The sequence below is a fragment of the Oncorhynchus mykiss genome, chromosome 1 (assembly GCF_013265735.2).
Source record: "Oncorhynchus mykiss isolate Arlee chromosome 1, USDA_OmykA_1.1, whole genome shotgun sequence".
Taxonomy (NCBI): Eukaryota; Metazoa; Chordata; class Actinopteri; order Salmoniformes; family Salmonidae; genus Oncorhynchus; species Oncorhynchus mykiss.
Genome location: NC_048565.1, coordinates 86251781 through 86273937, shown reverse-complemented (window position 1 = coordinate 86273937; position 22157 = coordinate 86251781). Strand labels below are relative to the sequence as shown.

Here is a 22157-nt window from a genome sequence, read left to right as displayed (position 1 = left end):
CAGGAGTCCAGACCGGACGCAGGGCATCAGCAACAACCAACACACTCAGACCGGACGCAGGGCGTAAGCAACAACCAACACACTCAGACCGGACGCAGGGCGTAAGCAACAACCAACACACTCAGGAGTCCGGACCGGACGCAGGGCGTAAGCAACAACCAACACACTCAGACCGGACGCAGGGCGTCAGCAACAACCAACACACTCAGGAGTCCAGACCGGACGCAGGGCATCAGCAACAACCAACACACTCAGACCGGACGCAGGGCGTAAGCAACAACCAACACACTCAGACCAGACGCAGGGCGTAAGCAACAACCAACACACTCAGACCGGACGCAGGGCGTAAGCAACAACCAACACACTCAGGAGTCCGGACCGGACGCAGGGCATCAGCAACAACCAACACTCAGGAGACCAGACCGGACGCAGGGCATCAGCAACAACCAACACACTCAGACCGGACGCAGGGCGTAAGCAACAACCAACACACTCAGGAGTCCAGACCAGACGCAGGGCATCAGCAACAACCAACACACTCAGGAGTCCAGACAGGACGCAGGGCATCAGCAACAACCAACACACTCAGGAGTCCGGACCGGACGCAGGGCATCTGCAACAACCAACACACTCAGGAGACCAGACCGGACGCAGGGCATCAGCAACAACCAACACACTCAGGAGACCAGACCGGACGCAGGGCATCAGCAACAACCAACACACTCAGACCGGACGCAGGGCGTAAGCAACAACCAACACACTCAGGAGTCCAGACCGGACGCAGGGCATCAGCAACAACCAACACACTCAGGAGTCCAGACCGGACGCAGGGCGTAAGCAACAACCAACACACTCAGGAGTCCGGACCGGACGCAGGGCGTAAGCAACAACCAACACACTCAGACCGGACGCAGGGTGTAAGCAACAACCAAAACACTCAGACCGGACGCAGGGCGTCAGCAACAACCAACACACTCAGGAGACCGGACCGGACGCAGGGCGTAAGCAACAACCAACACACTCAGACCGGACGCAGGGCGTCAGCAACAACCAACACACTCAGGAGTCCAGACCGGACGCAGGGCGTAAGCAACAACCAACACACTCAGGAGTCCGGACCGGACGCAGGGCGTAAGCAACAACCAACACACTCAGACCGGACGCAGGGCGTCAGCAACAACCAACACACTCAGGAGTCCAGACCGGACGCAGGGCGTAAGCAACAACCAACACACTCAGGAGTCCGGACCGGACGCAGGGCGTAAGCAACAACCAACACACTCAGACCGGACGCAGGGCGTCAGCAACAACCAACACACTCAGGAGTCCAGACCGGACGCAGGGCGTAAGCAACAACCAACACACTCAGGAGACCAGACCGGACGCAGGGCGTCAGCAACAACCAACACACTCAGGAGTCCGGACCGGACGCAGGGCGTAAGCAACAACCAACACACTCAGGAGACCGGACCGGACGCAGGGCGTAAGCAACAACCAACACACTCAGGAGACCAGACCGGACGCAGGGCGTAAGCAACAACCAACACACTCAGACCGGACGCAGGGTGTAAGCAACAACCAACACACTCAGACCGGACGCAGGGCGTCAGCAACAACCAACACACTCAGACCGGACGCAGGGCGTAAGCAACAACCAACACACTCAGACCGGACGCAGGGCGTAAGCAACAACCAACACACTCAGACCGGACGCAGGGCGTAAGCAACAACCAACACACTCAGACCGGACGCAGGGTGTAAGCAACAACCAACACACTCAGACCGGACGCAGGGCGTCACTAACAACCAACACACTCAGGAGACCGGACCGGACGCAGGGCGTAAGCAACAACCAACACACTCAGACCGGACGCAGGGCGTCAGCAACAACCAACACACTCAGGAGTCCGGACCGGACGCAGGGCGTAAGCAACAACCAACACACTCAGACCGGACGCAGGGCGTCAGCAACAACCAACACACTCAGGAGTCCAGACCGGACGCAGGGCGTAAGCAACAACCAACACACTCAGGAGACCAGACCGGACGCAGGGCGTCAGCAACAACCAACACACTCAGGAGTCCGGACCGGACGCAGGGCGTAAGCAACAACCAACACACTCAGGAGACCGGACCGGACGCAGGGCGTAAGCAACAACCAACACACTCAGGAGACCAGACCGGACGCAGGGCGTAAGCAACAACCAACACACTCAGACCGGACGCAGGGTGTAAGCAACAACCAACACACTCAGACCGGACGCAGGGCGTCAGCAACAACCAACACACTCAGACCGGACGCAGGGCGTAAGCAACAACCAACACACTCAGACCGGACGCAGGGCGTAAGCAACAACCAACACACTCAGACCGGACGCAGGGCGTAAGCAACAACCAACACACTCAGACCGGACGCAGGGTGTAAGCAACAACCAACACACTCAGACCGGACGCAGGGCGTCACTAACAACCAACACACTCAGGAGACCGGACCGGACGCAGGGCGTAAGCAACAACCAACACACTCAGACCGGACGCAGGGCGTCAGCAACAACCAACACACTCAGGAGTCCGGACCGGACGCAGGGCGTAAGCAACAACCAACACACTCAGGAGTCCAGACCGGACGCAGGGCGTAAGCAACAACCAACACACTCAGACCGGACGCAGGGCGTCAGCAACAACCAACACACTCAGGAGTCCAGACCGGACGCAGGGCATCAGCAACAACCAACACACTCAGACCGGACGCAGGGCGTAAGAAACAACCAACACACTCAGACCGGACGCAGGGCGTAAGCAACAACCAACACACTCAGGAGTCCGGACCGGACGCAGGGCGTAAGCAACAACCAACACACTCAGACCGGACGCAGGGCGTCAGCAACAACCAACACACTCAGGAGTCCAGACCGGACGCAGGGCATCAGCAACAACCAACACACTCAGACCGGACGCAGGGCGTAAGCAACAACCAACACACTCAGACCGGACGCAGGGCGTCAGCAACAACCAACACACTCAGGAGTCCAGACCGGACGCAGGGCATCAGCAACAACCAACACACTCAGACCGGACGCAGGGCGTAAGCAACAACCAACACACTCAGACCGGACGCAGGGCGTAAGCAACAACCAACACACTCAGGAGTCCGGACCGGACGCAGGGCGTAAGCAACAACCAACACACTCAGACCGGACGCAGGGCGTAAGCAACAACCAACACACTCAGGAGTCCGGACCGGACGCAGGGCATCAGCAACAACCAACACTCAGGAGACCAGACCGGACGCAGGGCATCAGCAACAACCAACACACTCAGACCGGACGCAGGGCGTAAGCAACAACCAACACACTCAGGAGTCCAGACCGGACGCAGGGCATCAGCAACAACCAACACACTCAGGAGTCCAGACAGGACGCAGGGCATCAGCAACAACCAACACACTCAGGAGTCCGGACCGGACGCAGGGCATCTGCAACAACCAACACACTCAGGAGACCAGACCGGACGCAGGGCATCAGCAACAACCAACACACTCAGGAGACCAGACCGGACGCAGGGCATCAGCAACAACCAACACACTCAGACCGGACGCAGGGCGTAAGCAACAACCAACACACTCAGGAGTCCAGACCGGACGCAGGGCATCAGCAACAACCAACACACTCAGGAGTCCAGACCGGACGCAGGGCGTAAGCAACAACCAACACACTCAGGAGTCCGGACCGGACGCAGGGCGTAAGCAACAACCAACACACTCAGACCGGACGCAGGGTGTAAGCAACAACCAACACACTCAGACCGGACGCAGGGCGTCAGCAACAACCAACACACTCAGGAGACCGGACCGGACGCAGGGCGTAAGCAACAACCAACACACTCAGACCGGACGCAGGGCGTCAGCAACAACCAACACACTCAGGAGTCCAGACCGGACGCAGGGCGTAAGCAACAACCAACACACTCAGGAGTCCGGACCGGACGCAGGGCGTAAGCAACAACCAACACACTCAGACCGGACGCAGGGCGTCAGCAACAACCAACACACTCAGGAGTCCAGACCGGACGCAGGGCGTAAGCAACAACCAACACACTCAGGAGTCCGGACCGGACGCAGGGCGTAAGCAACAACCAACACACTCAGACCGGACGCAGGGCGTCAGCAACAACCAACACACTCAGGAGTCCAGACCGGACGCAGGGCGTAAGCAACAACCAACACACTCAGGAGACCGGACGCAGGGCGTAAGCAACAACCAACACACTCAGGAGTCCGGACCGGACGCAGGGCGTAAGCAACAACCAACACACTCAGGAGACCAGACCGGACGCAGGGCGTCAGCAACAACCAACACACTCAGACCGGACGCAGGGCGTCAGCAACAACCAACACACTCAGGAGTCCAGACCGGACGCAGGGCGTAAGCAACAACCAACACACTCAGGAGTCCGGACCGGATGCAGGGCGTAAGCAACAACCAACACACTCAGACCGGACGCAGGGCGTCAGCAACAACCAACACACTCAGGAGACCAGACCGGACGCAGGGCGTAAGCAACAACCAACACACTCAGGAGTCCAGACCGGACGCAGGGCGTAAGCAGCAACCAACACACTCAGGAGTCCAGACCGGACGCAGGGCGTAAGCAACAACCAACACACTCAGGAGACCGGACCGGACGCAGGGCGTAAGCAACAACCAACACACTCAGGAGACCGGACCGGACGCAGGGCGTAAGCAACAACCAACACACTCAGGAGACCAGACCGGGCGCAGGGCGTAAGCAACAACCAACACACTCAGGAGACCAGACCGGGCGCAGGGCGTAAGCAACAACCAACACACTCAGGAGTCCAGACCGGACGCAGGGCATCAGCAACAACCAACACACTCAGACCGGACGCAGGGCGTAAGCAACAACCAACACTCAGGAGTCCAGACCGGACGCAGGGCGTAAGCAACAACCAACACACTCAGGAGTCCAGACCGGACGCAGGGCATCAGCAACAACCAACACACTCAGACCGGACGCAGGGCGTAAGCAACAACCAACACTCAGGAGTCCAGACCGGACGCAGGGCGTAAGCAACAACCAACACACTCAGACCGGACGCAGGGTGTAAGCAACAACCAACACACTCAGACCGGACGCAGGGCGTCAGCAACAACCAACACACTCAGGAGACCGGACCGGACGCAGGGCGTAAGCAACAACCAACACACTCAGACCGGACGCAGGGCGTAAGCAACAACCAACACACTCAGACCGGACGCAGGGCGTCAGCAACAACCAACACACTCAGGAGTCCAGACCGGACGCAGGGCGTAAGCAACAACCAACACACTCAGGAGACCGGACGCAGGGCGTAAGCAACAACCAACACACTCAGGAGTCCGGACCGGACGCAGGGCGTAAGCAACAACCAACACACTCAGGAGACCAGACCGGACGCAGGGCGTCAGCAACAACCAACACACTCAGACCGGACGCAGGGCGTCAGCAACAACCAACACACTCAGGAGTCCAGACCGGACGCAGGGCGTAAGCAACAACCAACACACTCAGACCGGACGCAGGGCGTCAGCAACAACCAACACACTCAGGAGTCCAGACCGGACGCAGGGCGTAAGCAACAACCAACACACTCAGGAGACCGGACGCAGGGCGTAAGCAACAACCAACACACTCAGGAGTCCGGACCGGACGCAGGGCGTAAGCAACAACCAACACACTCAGGAGACCAGACCGGACGCAGGGCGTCAGCAACAACCAACACACTCAGACCGGACGCAGGGCGTCAGCAACAACCAACACACTCAGGAGTCCAGACCGGACGCAGGGCGTAAGCAACAACCAACACACTCAGGAGTCCGGACCGGACGCAGGGCGTAAGCAACAACCAACACACTCAGACCGGACGCAGGGCGTCAGCAACAACCAACACACTCAGGAGACCAGACCGGACGCAGGGCGTAAGCAACAACCAACACACTCAGGAGTCCAGACCGGACGCAGGGCGTAAGCAGCAACCAACACACTCAGGAGTCCAGACCGGACGCAGGGCGTAAGCAACAACCAACACACTCAGGAGACCGGACCAGACGCAGGGCGTAAGCAACAACCAACACACTCAGGAGACCAGACCGGGCGCAGGGCGTAAGCAACAACCAACACACTCAGGAGACCAGACCGGGCGCAGGGCGTAAGCAACAACCAACACACTCAGGAGTCCAGACCGGACGCAGGGCATCAGCAACAACCAACACACTCAGACCGGACGCAGGGCGTAAGCAACAACCAACACTCAGGAGTCCAGACCGGACGCAGGGCGTCAGCAACAACCAACACACTCAGGAGTCCAGACCGGACGCAGGGCATCAGCAACAACCAACACACTCAGACCGGACGCAGGGCGTAAGCAACAACCAACACTCAGGAGTCCAGACCGGACGCAGGGCGTCAGCAACAACCAACACACTCAGGAGTCCAGACCGGACGCAGGGCATCAGCAACAACCAACACACTCAGACCGGACGCAGGGCGTAAGCAACAACCAACACTCAGGAGACCAGACCGGACGCAGGGCGTCAGCAACAACCAACACACTCAGACCGGACGCAGGGCATCAGCAACAACCAACACTCAGGAGTCCAGACCGGACGCAGGGCGTCAGCAACAACCAACACACTCAGGAGTCCAGACCGGACGCAGGGCATCAGCAACAACCAACACACTCAGGAGTCCGGACCGGACGCAGGGCGTAAGCAACAACCAACACACTCAGACCGGACGCAGGGCGTAAGCAACAGCCGAGCGCACGCCTATTTATTAGGACAATGAAGCTTAAACGTTTTATTTTGTCTCTGTACTCCAGCATTTTGGATTTGAGATCAAATGTTTCATACGAGGCGACAGAACAGAACGTCACCTTTTATTTGAGGTTATTTTCATACATATGTTTTACCGTGAAAGCACCTTTATATATCTATTAGAAATGAAAGCACCTTTTATATATCTATTCAAAGCTGTCATTTGAAGGTTCATAAATTGACTTAAAAAGTAGTCAAACGTTTACAGTTTGGTCCCATAATCCGAGCACACAGTGATCACATCAAGCTTGTGACTGCAAACTTGTTGGATGCATTTACAGTTTTTGGTTGTTTCAGGGTCTGTTGTACCCAATAGAAGTGAATGGTAAATAATATATTGTCATTTTTGGAGTCACTTTACTTGTAAATAAGAATAAAATATGTTTCTGAACACTTCTATTGATGTGGATGCTACCATGATTTTGAATGATGAGTGAACAATGATGAGTGAGAAAATTAGAGGCATCAATGTCACCCCCCCCCCCCCCCCCCCCCCCCATGCTAAATGCTAACCTCCCCTCCCCTGTTATTGGTAATGGTGAGAGGTTAGAATGTTCTGGGGGATATGATATAGAATGCTAACATCCCCTGTTATTGGTAATGGTGAGAGGTTAGAATGGGGGTATAATATTTGTTTGAGTATCATAGAAGTAGTTACCCCTCTTCCCACCACTTTAAAAACCTCTGCATCATGCGCCAGTCTAGATACCATTTAGGAAAACCATGAAAGGAATTCTTGGGAGTTGTACAAAGCCGTTGTTTTCCTACTTTCTCTGTAAAAGCCATCAAGGGTAGAATGTTATCCAGAGCCTCGTGGCTGTATACTGTTGGAACTGAGCTGTGGTTTCACACTGCTGCTGTCTTCTGTCGTTTTAATTTCATCTTGCATTGCATTAGTGAACTCTTATTTCACTTGCTATGCATGGAGTCTCTTTTTTGGGGGGTTTAACCCACTGTTCCCCTGTAGGCCGTCATTGTAAATAAGAATTTGTTCTTAACGGACTTGCCTAGTTAAATAAAAAAAATAATTTAAAAAATCCCTCTTATTTTTTGGTAAATATATCAATTATTTATATATATATATATATATATATTTTTTTTTTTTTTAACATGTATTTTCCCCTAACCCTACCATCCCTCCCTAATTGGAGTAAACTAATGGACAACACTTAGACTTCCAGCTTATACATACTATATCCATTTTACAGACACAGTATGGATCACAGTCCCATCCTCCAGCTCCCCTCAACCCTTCCCATCTATCTCTGAACACCATCCAGTCCCATCCTCCAGCTCCCCTCAACCCTTCCCATATATCTCTGAACACCATCCAGTCCCATCCTCCAGCTCCCCTCAACCCTTCCCATCTATCTCTGAACACCATCCAGTCCCATCCTTCAGCTCCCCTCAACCCTTCCCATATATCTCTGAACACCACCCAGTCCCATCCTTCAACTACCCTCAACCCTTCCCATATATCTCTGAACACCACCCAGTCCCATCCTTCAGCTCCCCTCAACCCCTCCCATATATCTCTGAACACCATCCAGTCCCATCCTCCAGCTCCCCTCAACCCTTCCCATCTATCTCTGAACACCATCCAGTCCCATCCTTCAGCTCCCCTCAACCCTTCCCATCTATCTCTGAACACCATCCAGTCCCATCCTCCAGCTCCCCTCAACCCTTCCCATCTATCTCTGAACACCATCCAGTCCCATCCTCCAGCTCCCCTCAACCCTTCCCATCTATCTCTGAACACCATCCAGTCCCATCCTTCAGCTCCCCTCAACCCTTCCCATCTATCTCTGAACACCATCCAGTCCCATCCTTCAGCTCCCCTCAACCCTTCCCATCTATCTCTGAACACCATCCAGTCCCATCCTTCAGCTCCCCTCAACCCTTCCCATCTATCTCTGAACACCATCCAGTCCCATCCTTCAGCTCCCCTCAACCCTTCCCATATATCTCTGAACACCATCCAGTCCCATCCTTCAGCTCCCCTCAACCCTTCCCATCTATCTCTGAACACCATCCAGTCCCATCCTCCAGCTCCCCTCAACCCCTCCCATCTATCTCTGAACACCACCCAGTCCCATCCTCCAGCTCCCCTCAACCCTTCCCATCTATCTCTGAACACCACCCAGTCCCATCCTTCAGCTCCCCTCAACCCTTCCCATATATCTCTGAACACCACCCAGTCCCATCCTTCAGCTCCCCTCAACCCTTCCCATCTATCTCTGAACACCACCCAGTCCCATCCTTCAGCTCCCCTCAACCCCTCCCATCTATCTCTGAACACCATCCAGTCCCATCCTTCAGCTCCCCTCAACCCTTCCCATCTATCTCTGAACACCATCCAGTCCCATCCTTCAGCTCCCCTCAACCCCTCCCATCTATCTCTGAACACCATCCAGTCCCATCCTTCAGCTCCCCTCAACCCTTCCCATCTATCTCTGAACACCATCCAGTCCCATCCTTCAGCTCCCCTCAACCCCTCCCATCTATCTCTGAACACCATCCAGTCCCATCCTTCAGCTCCCCTCAACCCCTCCCATCTATCTCTGAACACCATCCAGTCCCATCCTTCAGCTCCCCTCAACCCCTCCCATCTATCTCTGAACACCATCCAGTCCCATCCTTCAGCTACCCTCAACCCCTCCCATCTATCTCTGAACACCATCCAGTCCCATCCTTCAGCTCCCCTCAACCCCTCCCATCTATCTCTGAACACCATCCAGTCCCATCCTTCAACTACCCTCAACCCTTCCCATATATCTCTGAACACCATCCAGTCCCATCCTCCAGCTCCCCTCAACCCTTCCCATATATCTCTGAACACCATCCAGTCCCATCCTTCAGCTACCCTCAACCCCTCCCATCTATCTCTGAACACCATCCAGTCCCATCCTTCAGCTCCCCTCAACCCCTCCCATCTATCTCTGAACACCATCCAGTCCCATCCTTCAACTACCCTCAACCCTTCCCATATATCTCTGAACACCATCCAGTCCCATCCTTCAGCTACCCTCAACCCTTCCCATATATCTCTGAACACCATCCAGTCCCATCCTTCAGCTACCCTCAACCCTTCCCATCTATCTCTGAACACCATCCAGTCCCATCCTTCAGCTCCCCTCAACCCCTCCCATCTATCTCTGAACACCATCCAGTCCCATCCTTCAGCTCCCCTCAACCCCTCCCATCTATCTCTGAACACCTCCCCTCAACCCCTCCCATCTATCTCTGAACACCTCCCCTCAACCCCTCCCATCTATCTCTGAACACCATCCAGTTTTGATTTCTATTTGCCTGTGGTGTGATATTTCACCAATGTTCTGAACCTTTCTATTCTCATAGATTTTACTGATTGTAAATGAAAGAAACATTTTTGCTAAGAGTATTATTATATTATTGATCGATTGACTATGACTTTTTACATCACCCAGCAGTGCTATTTGCAGAGTTGGCTCCAGTTAAATGTTGCAATTCTTCAGCCATTCCTGAACTTGTGACCAAAAACAAGCTACATGGACCGTACCAAAACGAACTATGCAGAACTGCGATGGTTGTACCCCCTATATATATATATATATATATATATATATATATATATATATATATATATATATATATATATATATATATATATATATATATATATATATATATATATATATATATATATATATATATATATATATATATATATATATATATATATATATATATATAAACCATGTGCCATGGAATCAGTACATTGAAAATCTCTTCCCAACTATTTTGGAGTCATATGGCACAGCTGTCAATTTTTTTTTTGTCCCTAAATGAAAATGGTATACTTTTTTTAAATGTATCACTATATTTTTTAATAACCGAAAGTGAGAGGTTGTAATCTGAATAAATGGGGGGGAAAAGCCATTCTTAAACATGGGGTGAGACATTCTTACTAATCTGCTAGAGAACCAGTTCGGATTTAAGGTCTAATGCTTTAATATTTAATAATTTCTGCCCTCCAAATTCATATTCATTATATAAATAGGCCCGTTTTAATTTAGTTTGGCTTGCTGTTCCAAATCAAATGGAATATTTCTGCAAATAGATTAACTCTTTAGTCATATCCCAGTTTATCAGTTTTTCACGAATAGACAGGTATTTTCCTTTCCACAGCAGCAAGAGCTTCTCTATTTCTGCTAACTTCCTATTAAAATGTATTGTAGTGAGCCTCTGTGACTGTAGGCCTAGTGAAGCTTTGATTGGCTAACAAAAACAATCATGTGTGAAGGCGCCTGTCTTTATGGGGTGCATGTCATAAAAATGACTTTTAAAAGTAGTTTTATTAAATTTAAGAATTTGAAATGTCATGGTATATCCTTGTATGCAGCAATGTAACATGGATATTTTCATTTTTAAAATAGGCCTGTAATTTTTACTTATAAATATGAATACTCACACAAGTAATCAAATACTAATGTCTGTTCAGATATTCAAATATTGAAATAACTGTGCCCATCCCCAGTTGAGAGTAAACAACCTAAGTACAGGAGTGTTCTCGCTGAAGGTTGAGAGTTGGTTGAGAGTTTCCCTTAATGGAGGCTGAAGTGCAGAGAGTTGATAGCCATCAACGAGACTGGCTTAACTATAATATATTCCGCTTAGCAGAACGTTTTGGGATTTGAACCCACTATCCTGCCGTTACAAGTGCCAGGCTCTACCAACTGAGCTGCAGAGGACCCTTGTTACTCATTTAACCAGCCAGCAAATTAGCCAGTCTACAAACCATTTAGACAGCGAGTCAGCTAACCAGCCAGGCCTCCAGCCAGCCAGCAGCACTAAGTGAAAGTAAGATGACTGATACTGACTTAGCTTAGTACTCTCTCTTAGTGGTGCTGGTAGACTGGGTGCCTTAAAGGTTCGCGGACTGACTAAATGGTTGACTGGAAGGCTGTCTGGTTTGTTGGTCAACTGGCAGGTTGACTGTGATTGACTGGTTAGCTGGCTGTCTGGCTAGTTTGTTGGCTGTCTGGTTGACTTGCTGGCTGGCTAACTGGCTGGCCTGTTGGATATCCCAGGAGGCAGCTGGTGTGTGCCCAGGAAGCAGGCTGTCTGCTGGGGCCACTGATGTGGTTCTCCTTCCCCATGGAGGTCCTCCACCACACCACACCTAGTCTATGTCTGCTTCCTCACCACCAGCCCTTCATCTGGAAACACGCTCTCTCTGTCTCTCTGTCTCTCTCTCTGTCTCTCTCTCTGTCTCTCTCTCTGTCTCTCTCTCTGTCTCTCTCTCTGTCTCTCTCTCTCTCTCTCTCTCTCTCTCTCTCTCTCTCTGTCTCTCTCTCTCTCTCTCTCTCTCTCTGTCTCTCTCTCTGTCTCTCTCTCTGTCTCTCTCTCTGTCTCTGTCTCTCTCTCTCTCTCTCACACTCTCTCTCTCACACCCTCTCTCTCTCTCACACCCTCTCTCTCTCTCTCACACACTCACTCTCTCACACTCACTCTCACTCTCTCTCTCTCTCTCTCTCTCTCTCTCACTCATATATGAAGGGACTTTTCTCTCTCTCTCATGAAATTACTTTTCTCCACTGAGCTGATAACCTAAAAGTTCATTGAGATTTAGACACTTCCTAAAAGAGGGTGTTTGGACTCCTGTCATCAGATTTTGGGTGAGATCTTTGAGTTGAGTAGCTCTGACCCCTGAGCCTTAGGCTACCCCACACCAGGGGTTCACCAGTGTTTATGTTGTGGGCACTAGTGTTATTTTTTTTGGGGGGGGGGGGCTGTTTCCATCAGGAGGGTGTTGTTAAAGACTTTGGGTGAGCGGAATCAACAACCTCTGCATCATCAAGACAGTTTCTTTGTGAGAAGGTGTTAACAGTTAGCCATCTCAGTTGGAAGTTCTCCATGAGTGTTTTTGTGGTTAGTGTGGTGGGGAGTAACATGATTTTAACTTGATGTGAGTGAGGCCTTTGCTTTTTGCAAATAATGCCTTGGCAGCTGAGAGGTATGAAATAGGTTGTGTGTGAATCTGTTTCCAGGAAACTGGCCTGATTTATATTCCATTTGTGAATCACCTCAACTCCCATTTGAAGTGACTTCATCATCGTAGTTCTCACAAGCGTCCCGATCAACAGCCAGTCCAGTGTGCATTCTGAACACTCAAAAGTGTGGTTGAAGAATAGCACACCTTTCCCTTTCCTTGAACTGTTGAAGGACGGGACTCAACCTGCGTGCCAAACAGGACACAGGCAAATTGTTGGTGTTGTTTTTAGGGGGGGGGGGGACTGCCTGGCTGCACAAAGGCACCGTTGTCTGAGGAAGTGAGGTCACTGTGAAAGCCCTGGGTCGTATTCATTAGGGGAAACGGTAGCAAAACCTTTTGCAACTTGAAACTTTAAGCACCTCTTGTTTTTCTGCCGAGCGCATTTGGTGACCGCGTGGGGGAGTTTGGTGACTGCGTGGGGGAGTTTGGTGACCGCGTGGGGGGGTTTGGTGACCGCGTGGAGGAGTTTGGTGACCGCGTGGGGGAGTTTGGTGACCGCGTGAGGGAGTTTGGTGACCGCGTGGGGGAGTTTGGTGACCGCGTGGGGGAGTTTGGTGACCGCGTGGGGGAGTTTGCTGACCGCGTGGGGGGGTTTGGTGACCGCGTGGGGGAGTTTGGTGACCGCGTGAGGGAGTTTGGTGACCGCGTGGGGGAGTTTGGTGACCGCGTGGGGGAGTTTGGTGACCGCGTGGGGGAGTTTGCTGACCGCGTGGGGGGGTTTGGTGACCGCGTGGGGGAGTTTGGTGACCGCGTGGGGGAGTTTGGTGACCGCGTGGGGGGAGTTTGGTGACCGCGTGGGGGGGTTTGGTGACCGCGTGGGGGGGTTTGGTGACCGCGTGGGGGAGTATAAACCTATCCTAAGGGGATACACAGACACACAGCAGCAACCGTTTCAACCTGAGACCACATAGCGAACACACCACACACACAATGCAGGTGGCACCAGCCAGAGACCGTTGTTTGGTTAACGGTGTTTCTGTAGCCCTCATGAGATTGCAGAGTTTTCTAAGCAAATGGCCACTGGGTTGATGCAAATAATCATGGTATCATTCTGCCAGGTAGGTAGCAGACAGGCTGCTTTGTAGTTAACATTAAATTGAGAAGGTTTTTGGGAAAGCCTTTCCATCTACCGGCAGATGGTTATCATTAGCATCATCGCTAACGGCTACACTAAGTGTAGACTAGACATAAGAGCACCACAACACAGACAGGCATTCCCGAGCCCTTTCAGAAAGATGCAAGAAATTACTAATCAATGATTTTATTTGACCTTTATTTAACTAGGCAAGTCAGTTAAAGAACAAATTCTTATTTTCAATGACGGCCTAGGAACAGTGGGTTAAGTGGCTGTTCAGGGGCAGAACGACAGATTTGTACCTTGTCAACTCGGGGGTTTGAACTTGCAACTAGTCCAACGCTCTAACCACTAGGCTACCCTGCCGCCCCGCTACCCTGATGCATTTTCTTCATGTCTTGTGAGTCACAGGGGCAATTTTTAAGGAATGTTCTAGTAAGTTCAATACATTTTTGGAGAATTGTTTAATTCGGGTTTAATGTCTGGATTCCACGCTTGGCGCAACACAGATGTTTTTTTTCTAGGGCCCTATTTGTGTGTGTGTCTTAAAGGGTGTGTGGTGGTGTAACTGTCAGTGACTTCCTGTTCTCAGTGTAAGGTGAGACCTGAGAGATCAGGTGACTTCCTGATGTTGTGAGCCGTGTTGTCCACGTGTGACTGACCTCACGCGCTCTCTCTCTCTTATCTCTATCTAGGGTTGCAGCGGCGACAACCAACAGGCACATGCAGGATGAGGAGGCGGAGCTGAAGCTCAGCTGACCCCACCCATTTAGTGTGACCTCCCTCCTACCCTCACCCATCCAGCCAGCCGGGCCCATGTTCTCTCCAGAGCAGGAAAATATCTCCCCCTCCTCCACCTCCTCCTCCAAAGTGCCGGTGAAATATGGAGAGCTCATGGTGCTGGGGTAAGGAGCCAACCACATAACACTTCACCACTTAGTAACTAACTCAGATGCTTATGGCTGTTCCCTCTATGTTGATGATACTCAGATACTTATGGTTGTTCCTCTATGTAGATCAAATCAAACTTTATTTGTTACATGCACGGAATACAAAAAGTGTAGACTTTACCATGAAATGCTTACTTCAAATTGAGTAGCTTGGATGAAAACGTGCCCAAATTAAGCTGCCTGTTACTCAGCCGTAAAAGCTAGAATATGCATATAATTAGTACATTTGGATATAAAACACTGAGGTTTCTAAAACTGTTTGAATGATGTCTGTGAGTATAACAGAACTCATATGGCAGGCAAAAAACTGAGAAAAAAATCCAACCAGGAAGTGGGAAATCTGAGGTTTGTAGTTTTTCAACTCAGCCCCCATTGAAGATACAGGGCGATTATTAGTTATGTTTCACTTCCCAAGGCTTCCACTAGATGTCAACAGTATTTAGAAAGAGGATTCTACTCTAAAGGAAGGGCTCTTTGAGTGAGTGGTCTGGCATAGTGTCACAGCCTCGGTCTGGCGCGCTCACGTGAAAGGTAGCTACGTTCCACTTCATTTGTACAGACAAAGGAATTGTCCGGTTGGAACATTAATGACGTTTTATGTTAAAAACATCCTAAAGATTGATTCCATACTTAGTTTGGCTTAGCATGTTTCTACGGGCTGTAACGGAACTTTTTGAACTTTTCGTCCGACGTTCGGCGCGACCTGAACGCGCTTTTGGATTTGTTTTCCAAACGCCCTAACAAAAGAAGATATTTGGACATAACTGATGGACATTATCGAACAAATCAAACATTTATGGTGGAACTGGGATTCCTGGGAGTGCATTCTGATGAAGATCGTCAAAGGTAAGTTAATATTTAAACTGCTATTTCTGAGTAATGTTGACTACCCAATATGGCGGGTATCTTTTTGGCTGCTTTGTTGTCTAAAGGCTGTACTCAGATGATTGCATGGTTTGCTTTCTGACACGGCGGTTGGGGGTTAAGGAGAAGATTTCAAGCCCTGCCAAATCTGACGAGCGTCAGAGCCGGTGTAGTAGGATTCAATCTTAACCGGTCTAGGACACAGCTCCGCTAACGGAACCCCCCCCCCCAACATTCCGCTGAAAAGGCAGCGCGGGAAATTCAAACATATTTTTTAGAAATATTTAACTTTCACACATTAACAAGTCCAATACAGCAAATGAAAGATAAACATCTTGTTTAATCTACCCATCGTGTCCAATTTTAAAATATTTTACAGCGAAAACACAACATATATTTATGTTAGATCACCACCAAATCCAAAAAAACACAGCAATTTTTCCCAGCCAAAGATAGTCACAAAAGCAGAATTAGAGATAAAATGAATCACTAACCTTTGATAATCTTCATCAGATGACACTCATATGACAATCATGTTACACAATAAATTTATGTTTTGTTCAATAATATGCATATTTATATCCACAAATCTCGGTTTACATTGGCGCCATGTTCAGAAATGCCTCCAAAATATCCGGAGTAATTACAGAGAGTCACGTCATATAACAGAAATACTCATCATAAACTTTGACGAAAGATACATGTTTTACATATAATTAAAGATACACTGGTTCTTAATGCAACCGCTGTGTCAGATTTTTTTTTAAACGTTACGAAAAAAGCATACCATGCAATAATCTGAGACGGCACTCAGACGTAAATATATTTCTCCGCCATATTGGAGTCAACAGAAATACGAAATTACATCATAAATATTCCCTTACCTTTGATGATCTTTCATCAGAATGCAGTGCAAGGAATCCTAGTTCCACAATAAATCGTTGTTTTGTTCCATAATGTCCATTACTAGTGTCCAATTAGCTACTTTTGCTAGCACGTTTAGTTCACATGTCCAAAAGCTGGCGCTGGTCCAGGCAAACTCGGTCGAAAACTTCAAAAAGTTATATTCCATGTCGAATAAACTGGTCAAACTAAGTAGAGAATCAATCTTCAAGATGTTATTATCATATATATCCAATAACATTCCAACCGGAGCATTTGTTTTTGTCTACAGAGTAATGGAACGCAAGGCGATTATAATGACTACTGCGCGTAACCACGAACTGGCATTGTGCCAGGCCAGTGACTCAAATAGCTGCTATCCGGTCCCACATCACACTATAGGCTTCATTCCACGTTCTACTGACTGTTGACATCTAGTGGAAGGCGTAGGAAGTGTGAACAGATCCATATCTTATTTGGATGTGAATAGGCGATGAGTTGAAAATCAACCAGCCCCAGAATTTCCACTTCCTGTTTGGAAGTTTGCCTGCCCTATGACAGACATAATTCAAACAGTTTTAGAAACTTCAGTGTTTTCTATCCAATAGTAATAATAATATGCATATATTAGCATCTGGGACAGAGTAGGAGGCAGTTCACTATGGGCACGCAATTCATCCAAAGTGAAAATGCTGCCCCCTAACCCTAAAAGGTTAATCCTATATTGACGCTTCGCTTGTGTGATGGTTCATCTGAGGGCATAGCAGGATTTCTTAGAAGCGTCCAGATTACTGTCCTGCTCCTTGAAAGCAGCAGGTCTAGCCTTTAGCTTCGATGCAGATATTGCCTGTAATCCATGGCTTCTGGTTGGGATATGTACGTACGGTCACTGTGGAAACGATGTCGTCGATGCACTTATTGATGAAGCCGATGACTGAGGTGGTATATATTCCAGTCTGTGCAAGAAACTGGATGATACAAACTCAGATACTTATGGCTGTTCCTCTACGTTGATGATGACGTTGCTTCCTATTCTCTTCGAGGTGGTTATTGTGGGGGGGTTGTGTGTAAAAGCACATGCAGGCACGCAGGCATACACACACGTGTGTGTTTGTGTACCTGCGTATGTTTGTGTGTGCTGACTCACTGTTTGTTGTGTAGTGTTGGTCCTGGTCTCCAGGCTGTCAGGGAGATGATTATAACAGTAGTGTTGGTCTCCAGGTGGATGATTATAACAGTAGTGTTGGTCTCCAGGGAGATGATTATAACAGTAGTGTTGGTCTCCAGGTAGATGATTATAACAGTAATGTTGGTCTCCAGGGAGATGATTATAACAGTAGTGTTGGTCTCCAGGGAGATTATTATAACAGTAGTGGTGGTCCTGGTCTCCAATGGAAAACAGTGATGAGATATCAGCAGAGCTGGATCTCACACACTCATAGCTTAAACCTATCTTTAAATCTAGCCTTTGTACTCATGGGGACCTGGGAAATACTTTTGGGGATTTCCAGTACCCACAAAGATAGTAACACACACACACACACACACACACACACACACACACACACACACACACACACACACACACACACACACACACACACACACACACAATACAGGCATGTCTGTGAACTCACAGCAACTCCCCCTGCCTGCTCTAGGAACACTTCTTGCTTCCAAGATGGCATCCTATCCCCTTGTTTATCTCTCTCTCTCTGTTTGTCTCGTTCTGTCTCTCTCTTTAGGTACAATGGCTCTCTACCCAACGGTGATCGAGGTAGGAGGAAAAGCCGTTTCAGTCTGTCTAAGAGACCCAAGGCTAATGGGGTCAAACCCAGCACAGTGCACGCTGCCTGCACCGCACAGGCAGCTAAGGTAAGACACCCACACCCACACACGCCCACACACACGCCCACACACACCTACACACACACCTACACACACACACACACACACACACACACACCCCTACCAGTATCTCTTGTTGTGATTTGTGTTTTGTCTTATATTTGTATTTTTAATTCCAGCACCCTGTCCCTGCAGGAGGCCTTTCTCCCCTGTCCCTGCAGGAGGCCTTTCTACCCTGTCCCTGCAGGAGGCCTTTTACCCTGTCCCTGCAGGAGGCCTTTTACCCTGTCCCTGCACGAGGCCTTTTACCCTGTCCCTGCAGGAGGCCTTTTACCCTGTCCCTGCACGAGGCCTTTTACCCTGTCCCTGCACGAGGCCTTTTACCCTGTCCCTGCAGGAGGCCTTTTACCCTGTCCCTGCACGAGGCCTTTTACCCTGTCCCTGCAGGAGGCCTTTTACCCTGTCCCTGCAGGAGGCCTTTTACCCTGTCCCTGCAGGAGGCCTTTTACCCTGTCCCTGCAGGAGGCCTTTTACCCTGTCCCTGCAGGAGGCCTTTTACCCTGTCCCTGCAGGAGGCCTTTTACCCTGTCCCTGCAGGAGGCCTGTTACCCTGTCCCTGCAGGAGGCCTGTTACCCTGTCCCTGCAGGAGGCCTTTTACCCTGTCCCTGCAGGAGGCCTTTTACCCTGTCCCTGCAGGAGGCCTTTTACCCTGTCCCTGCAGGAGGCCTTTACCCTGTCCCTGCAGGAGGCCTTTTACCCTGTCCCTGCAGTAGGCCTTTACCCTGTCCTTGCAGGAGGCCTTTTACCCTGTCCTTGCAGGAGGCCTCTTACCCTGTCCCTGCAGGAGGCCTTTTACCCTGTCCCTGCAGGAGGCCTTTTACCCTGTCCTTGCAGGAGGCCTTTTACCCTGTCCCTGCAGGAGGCCTTTTACCCTGTTCCATCAGGAGGCCTTTTTACCCTGTCCTTGCAGGAGGCCTTTTACCCTGTCCCTGCAGGAGGCCTTTTACCCTGTTCCATCAGGAGGCCTTTTTACCCTGTCCCTGCAGGAGGCCTTTTACCCTGTCCTTGCAGGAGGCCTTTTACCCTGTCCCTGCAGGAGGCCTTTTACCCTGTCCCTGCAGGAGGCCTTTTTACCCTGTCCCTGCAGGAGGCCTTTTACCCTGTCCTTGCAGGAGGCCTTTTACCCTGTCCTTGCAGGAGGCCTTTCTCCCCTGTCCCTGCAGGAGGCCTTTTACCCTGTCCTTGCAGGAGGCCTTTCTCCCCTGTCCCTGCAGGAGGCCTTTTACCCTGTCCCTGCAGGAGGCCTTTTACCCTGTCCCTGCAGGAGGCCTTTTACCCTGTCCCTGCAGGAGGCCTTTTACCCTGTCCTTGCAGGAGGCCTTTTACCCTGTCCCTGCAGGAGGCCTTTTACCCTGTCCCTGCAGGAGGCCTTTTACCCTGTCCCTGCAGGAGGCCTTTTACCCTGTCCCTGCAGGAGGCCTTTTACCCTGTCCCTGCAGGAGGCCTTTTACCCTGTCCCTGCAGGAGGCCTTTTACCCTGTCCTTGCAGGAGGCCTTTTACCCTGTCCCTGCAGGAGGCCTTTTACCCTGTCCTTGCAGGAGGCCTTTTACCCTGTCCCTGCAGGAGGCCTTTTACCCTGTCCCTGCAGGAGGCCTTTTTACCCTGTCCCTGCAGGAGGCCTTTCTCCCCTGTCCCTGTAGGAGGCCTTTCTCCCCTGTCCCTGCAGGAGGCCTTTCTCCCCTGTCCCTGCAGGAGGCCTTTTACCCTGTCCCTGCAGGAGGCCTTTTATCCTGTCCCTGCAGGAGGCCTTTTACCCTGTCCCTGCAGGAGGCCTTTTGTCCTTTTGGTAGGCCGTTGTTGTAAATAAGATTTTTTTCTTAACTGACTTGACTAGTTAAAAAAGGTAAAAAATAAAATTGTAATTCAATTAAAAACCTACACACAACACCATAACACTGCTGCCTTGGTTAACAGTGGAAGTATGTGAACCATGCCTTTACAAACACACGGGACACACTGGCTGTTTACGGCAGAGTTAAGTGTGAACTGTCCAATGAAGGGCGGCAGAGACATGTCCTACAAAGTGTGTGTCCTTGGAAACACATGTCTGTTTCCATCCTCTTAATTAAGTCTTTAACCAGGCCTGTTAAACCACGAAGCTGGGATTGTTGGGGACCATTTGGATTAGTGATTGAGGTGTGTGTGTGTGTGTGTGTGTGTGTGTGTGTGTGTGTGTGTGTGTGAGGGGGAGACGTTTAGAACGCTACTTAGCAGATAGAAATATAACACAAAGTGCTGATGACAGAACCTTCTCTGTTCAACATTTCTATACTGAACGTTCCTCTTTTCTCCATTCCTCCCCCATCTTTCCCTGTCTCCGTCCCCTCCCGTCCTCCCTCCCTGCCCTCTCCAGGCTATCAGCAACAAGGACCAACACAGCATCTCCTACACGTTATCCAGAGGTCAGACGGTGGTGGTGGAATATACTCATGATAACAACACAGACATGTTCCAGGTAACTACAAACTCATCCTTCTGTGGGCCCAGTTGCAGAAAACATCCTTAAGGACATTTTCTCTTAAACTTTCCTTCACTTTTAAGTCAGTTAAACAAAAAAAAAACATTTTAAGGCAAATTTTCCCTCTTAAATGAAGTGAAAAAGTTTTGGTTGTCTGTGAGGTCTCTTTTTAAGTGCTTCATTCAGTATGGATATCAATGTTAACAGCGTTTTGTGGAGGTGACTGTTGCTTTCATTTGCCCACCAGCAGATTTGCAACTTAGTAGTGTTTCTGTGTTTCTATCAGTTAAATTAGCCTACCTTTAAAAGCATAGATATATATATTATAGTCGTATCAAGTGTAGGGTGTTATTTAGTCTGGATCATCAGGGTAAAGCGCATCTGGAACGTTCTGTCTTCTGGGCTCCTTTCTGTTTTAAACAATAAGCCTGACCCCAGATCATCCCATGTTGGAGAGGAGATGGGGGAGGAACCTGTTAGGGCCGATCTGAGATTTTTACACTGCTTTGGTGCTCTTCACTCTTTCTACATTGTTCTGTTGCTTTATGTTAATAACTACCATGTATTTTGAACATTTAGGCAGTTAGGTAAAAGGGGCTTTTGGCATGTCGCCGTGCTGTGAGACTCTGGTGCTGCGGTCCAGTTTTAAATATGCTAAACCATCAACGATAGCTGTCACACATCGATAGACGATAAAATCTTAGTCACCCAACCCTAATGTAGTGCACATCTTTTAACCAGGGCCCATAGGGCTCTGTAGTGCACCCTATTCCCTAAGTAGTGCACTTCTTTCAACCAGGGGCCATAGGACTATTAGGGAATAGGGCGCCATTTGGGACCTATCCATATTCTTATATATTTATGTGAATGTATTGGCTTGTGTTTGTACTTTCAAATGTGTTGTGTGTTAACTAGTTACAGTATGAAGTTAGTAAGTACAGTGCCTTGCGAAAGTATTCGGCCCCCTTGAACTTTGCGACCTTTTGCCACATTTCAGGCTTCAAACATAAAGATATAAAACTGTATTTTTTTGTGAAGAATCAACAACAAGTGGGACACAATCATGAAGTGGAACGACATTTATTGGATATTTCAAACTTTTTTAACAA

At 49.9% G+C, this 22157-nt stretch overlaps 1 protein-coding gene across 1 annotated transcript in view; it reads left to right on the top strand.

The window, feature by feature from the left end:
* LOC110531234 (E3 ubiquitin-protein ligase pellino homolog 1) overlaps positions 1 to 22157 on the top strand; it is a 52279-nt gene that overhangs the window by 13580 nt on the left and 16542 nt on the right. The window contains exons 2-4 of the mRNA XM_036987774.1: positions 14680 to 14889; positions 18426 to 18555; positions 20944 to 21045. Coding sequence (XP_036843669.1) covers positions 14801 to 14889; positions 18426 to 18555; positions 20944 to 21045 — 321 coding nt within the window. The 5' untranslated portion in view covers positions 14680 to 14800. The remainder of the gene's footprint in view (positions 1 to 14679; positions 14890 to 18425; positions 18556 to 20943; positions 21046 to 22157) is intronic.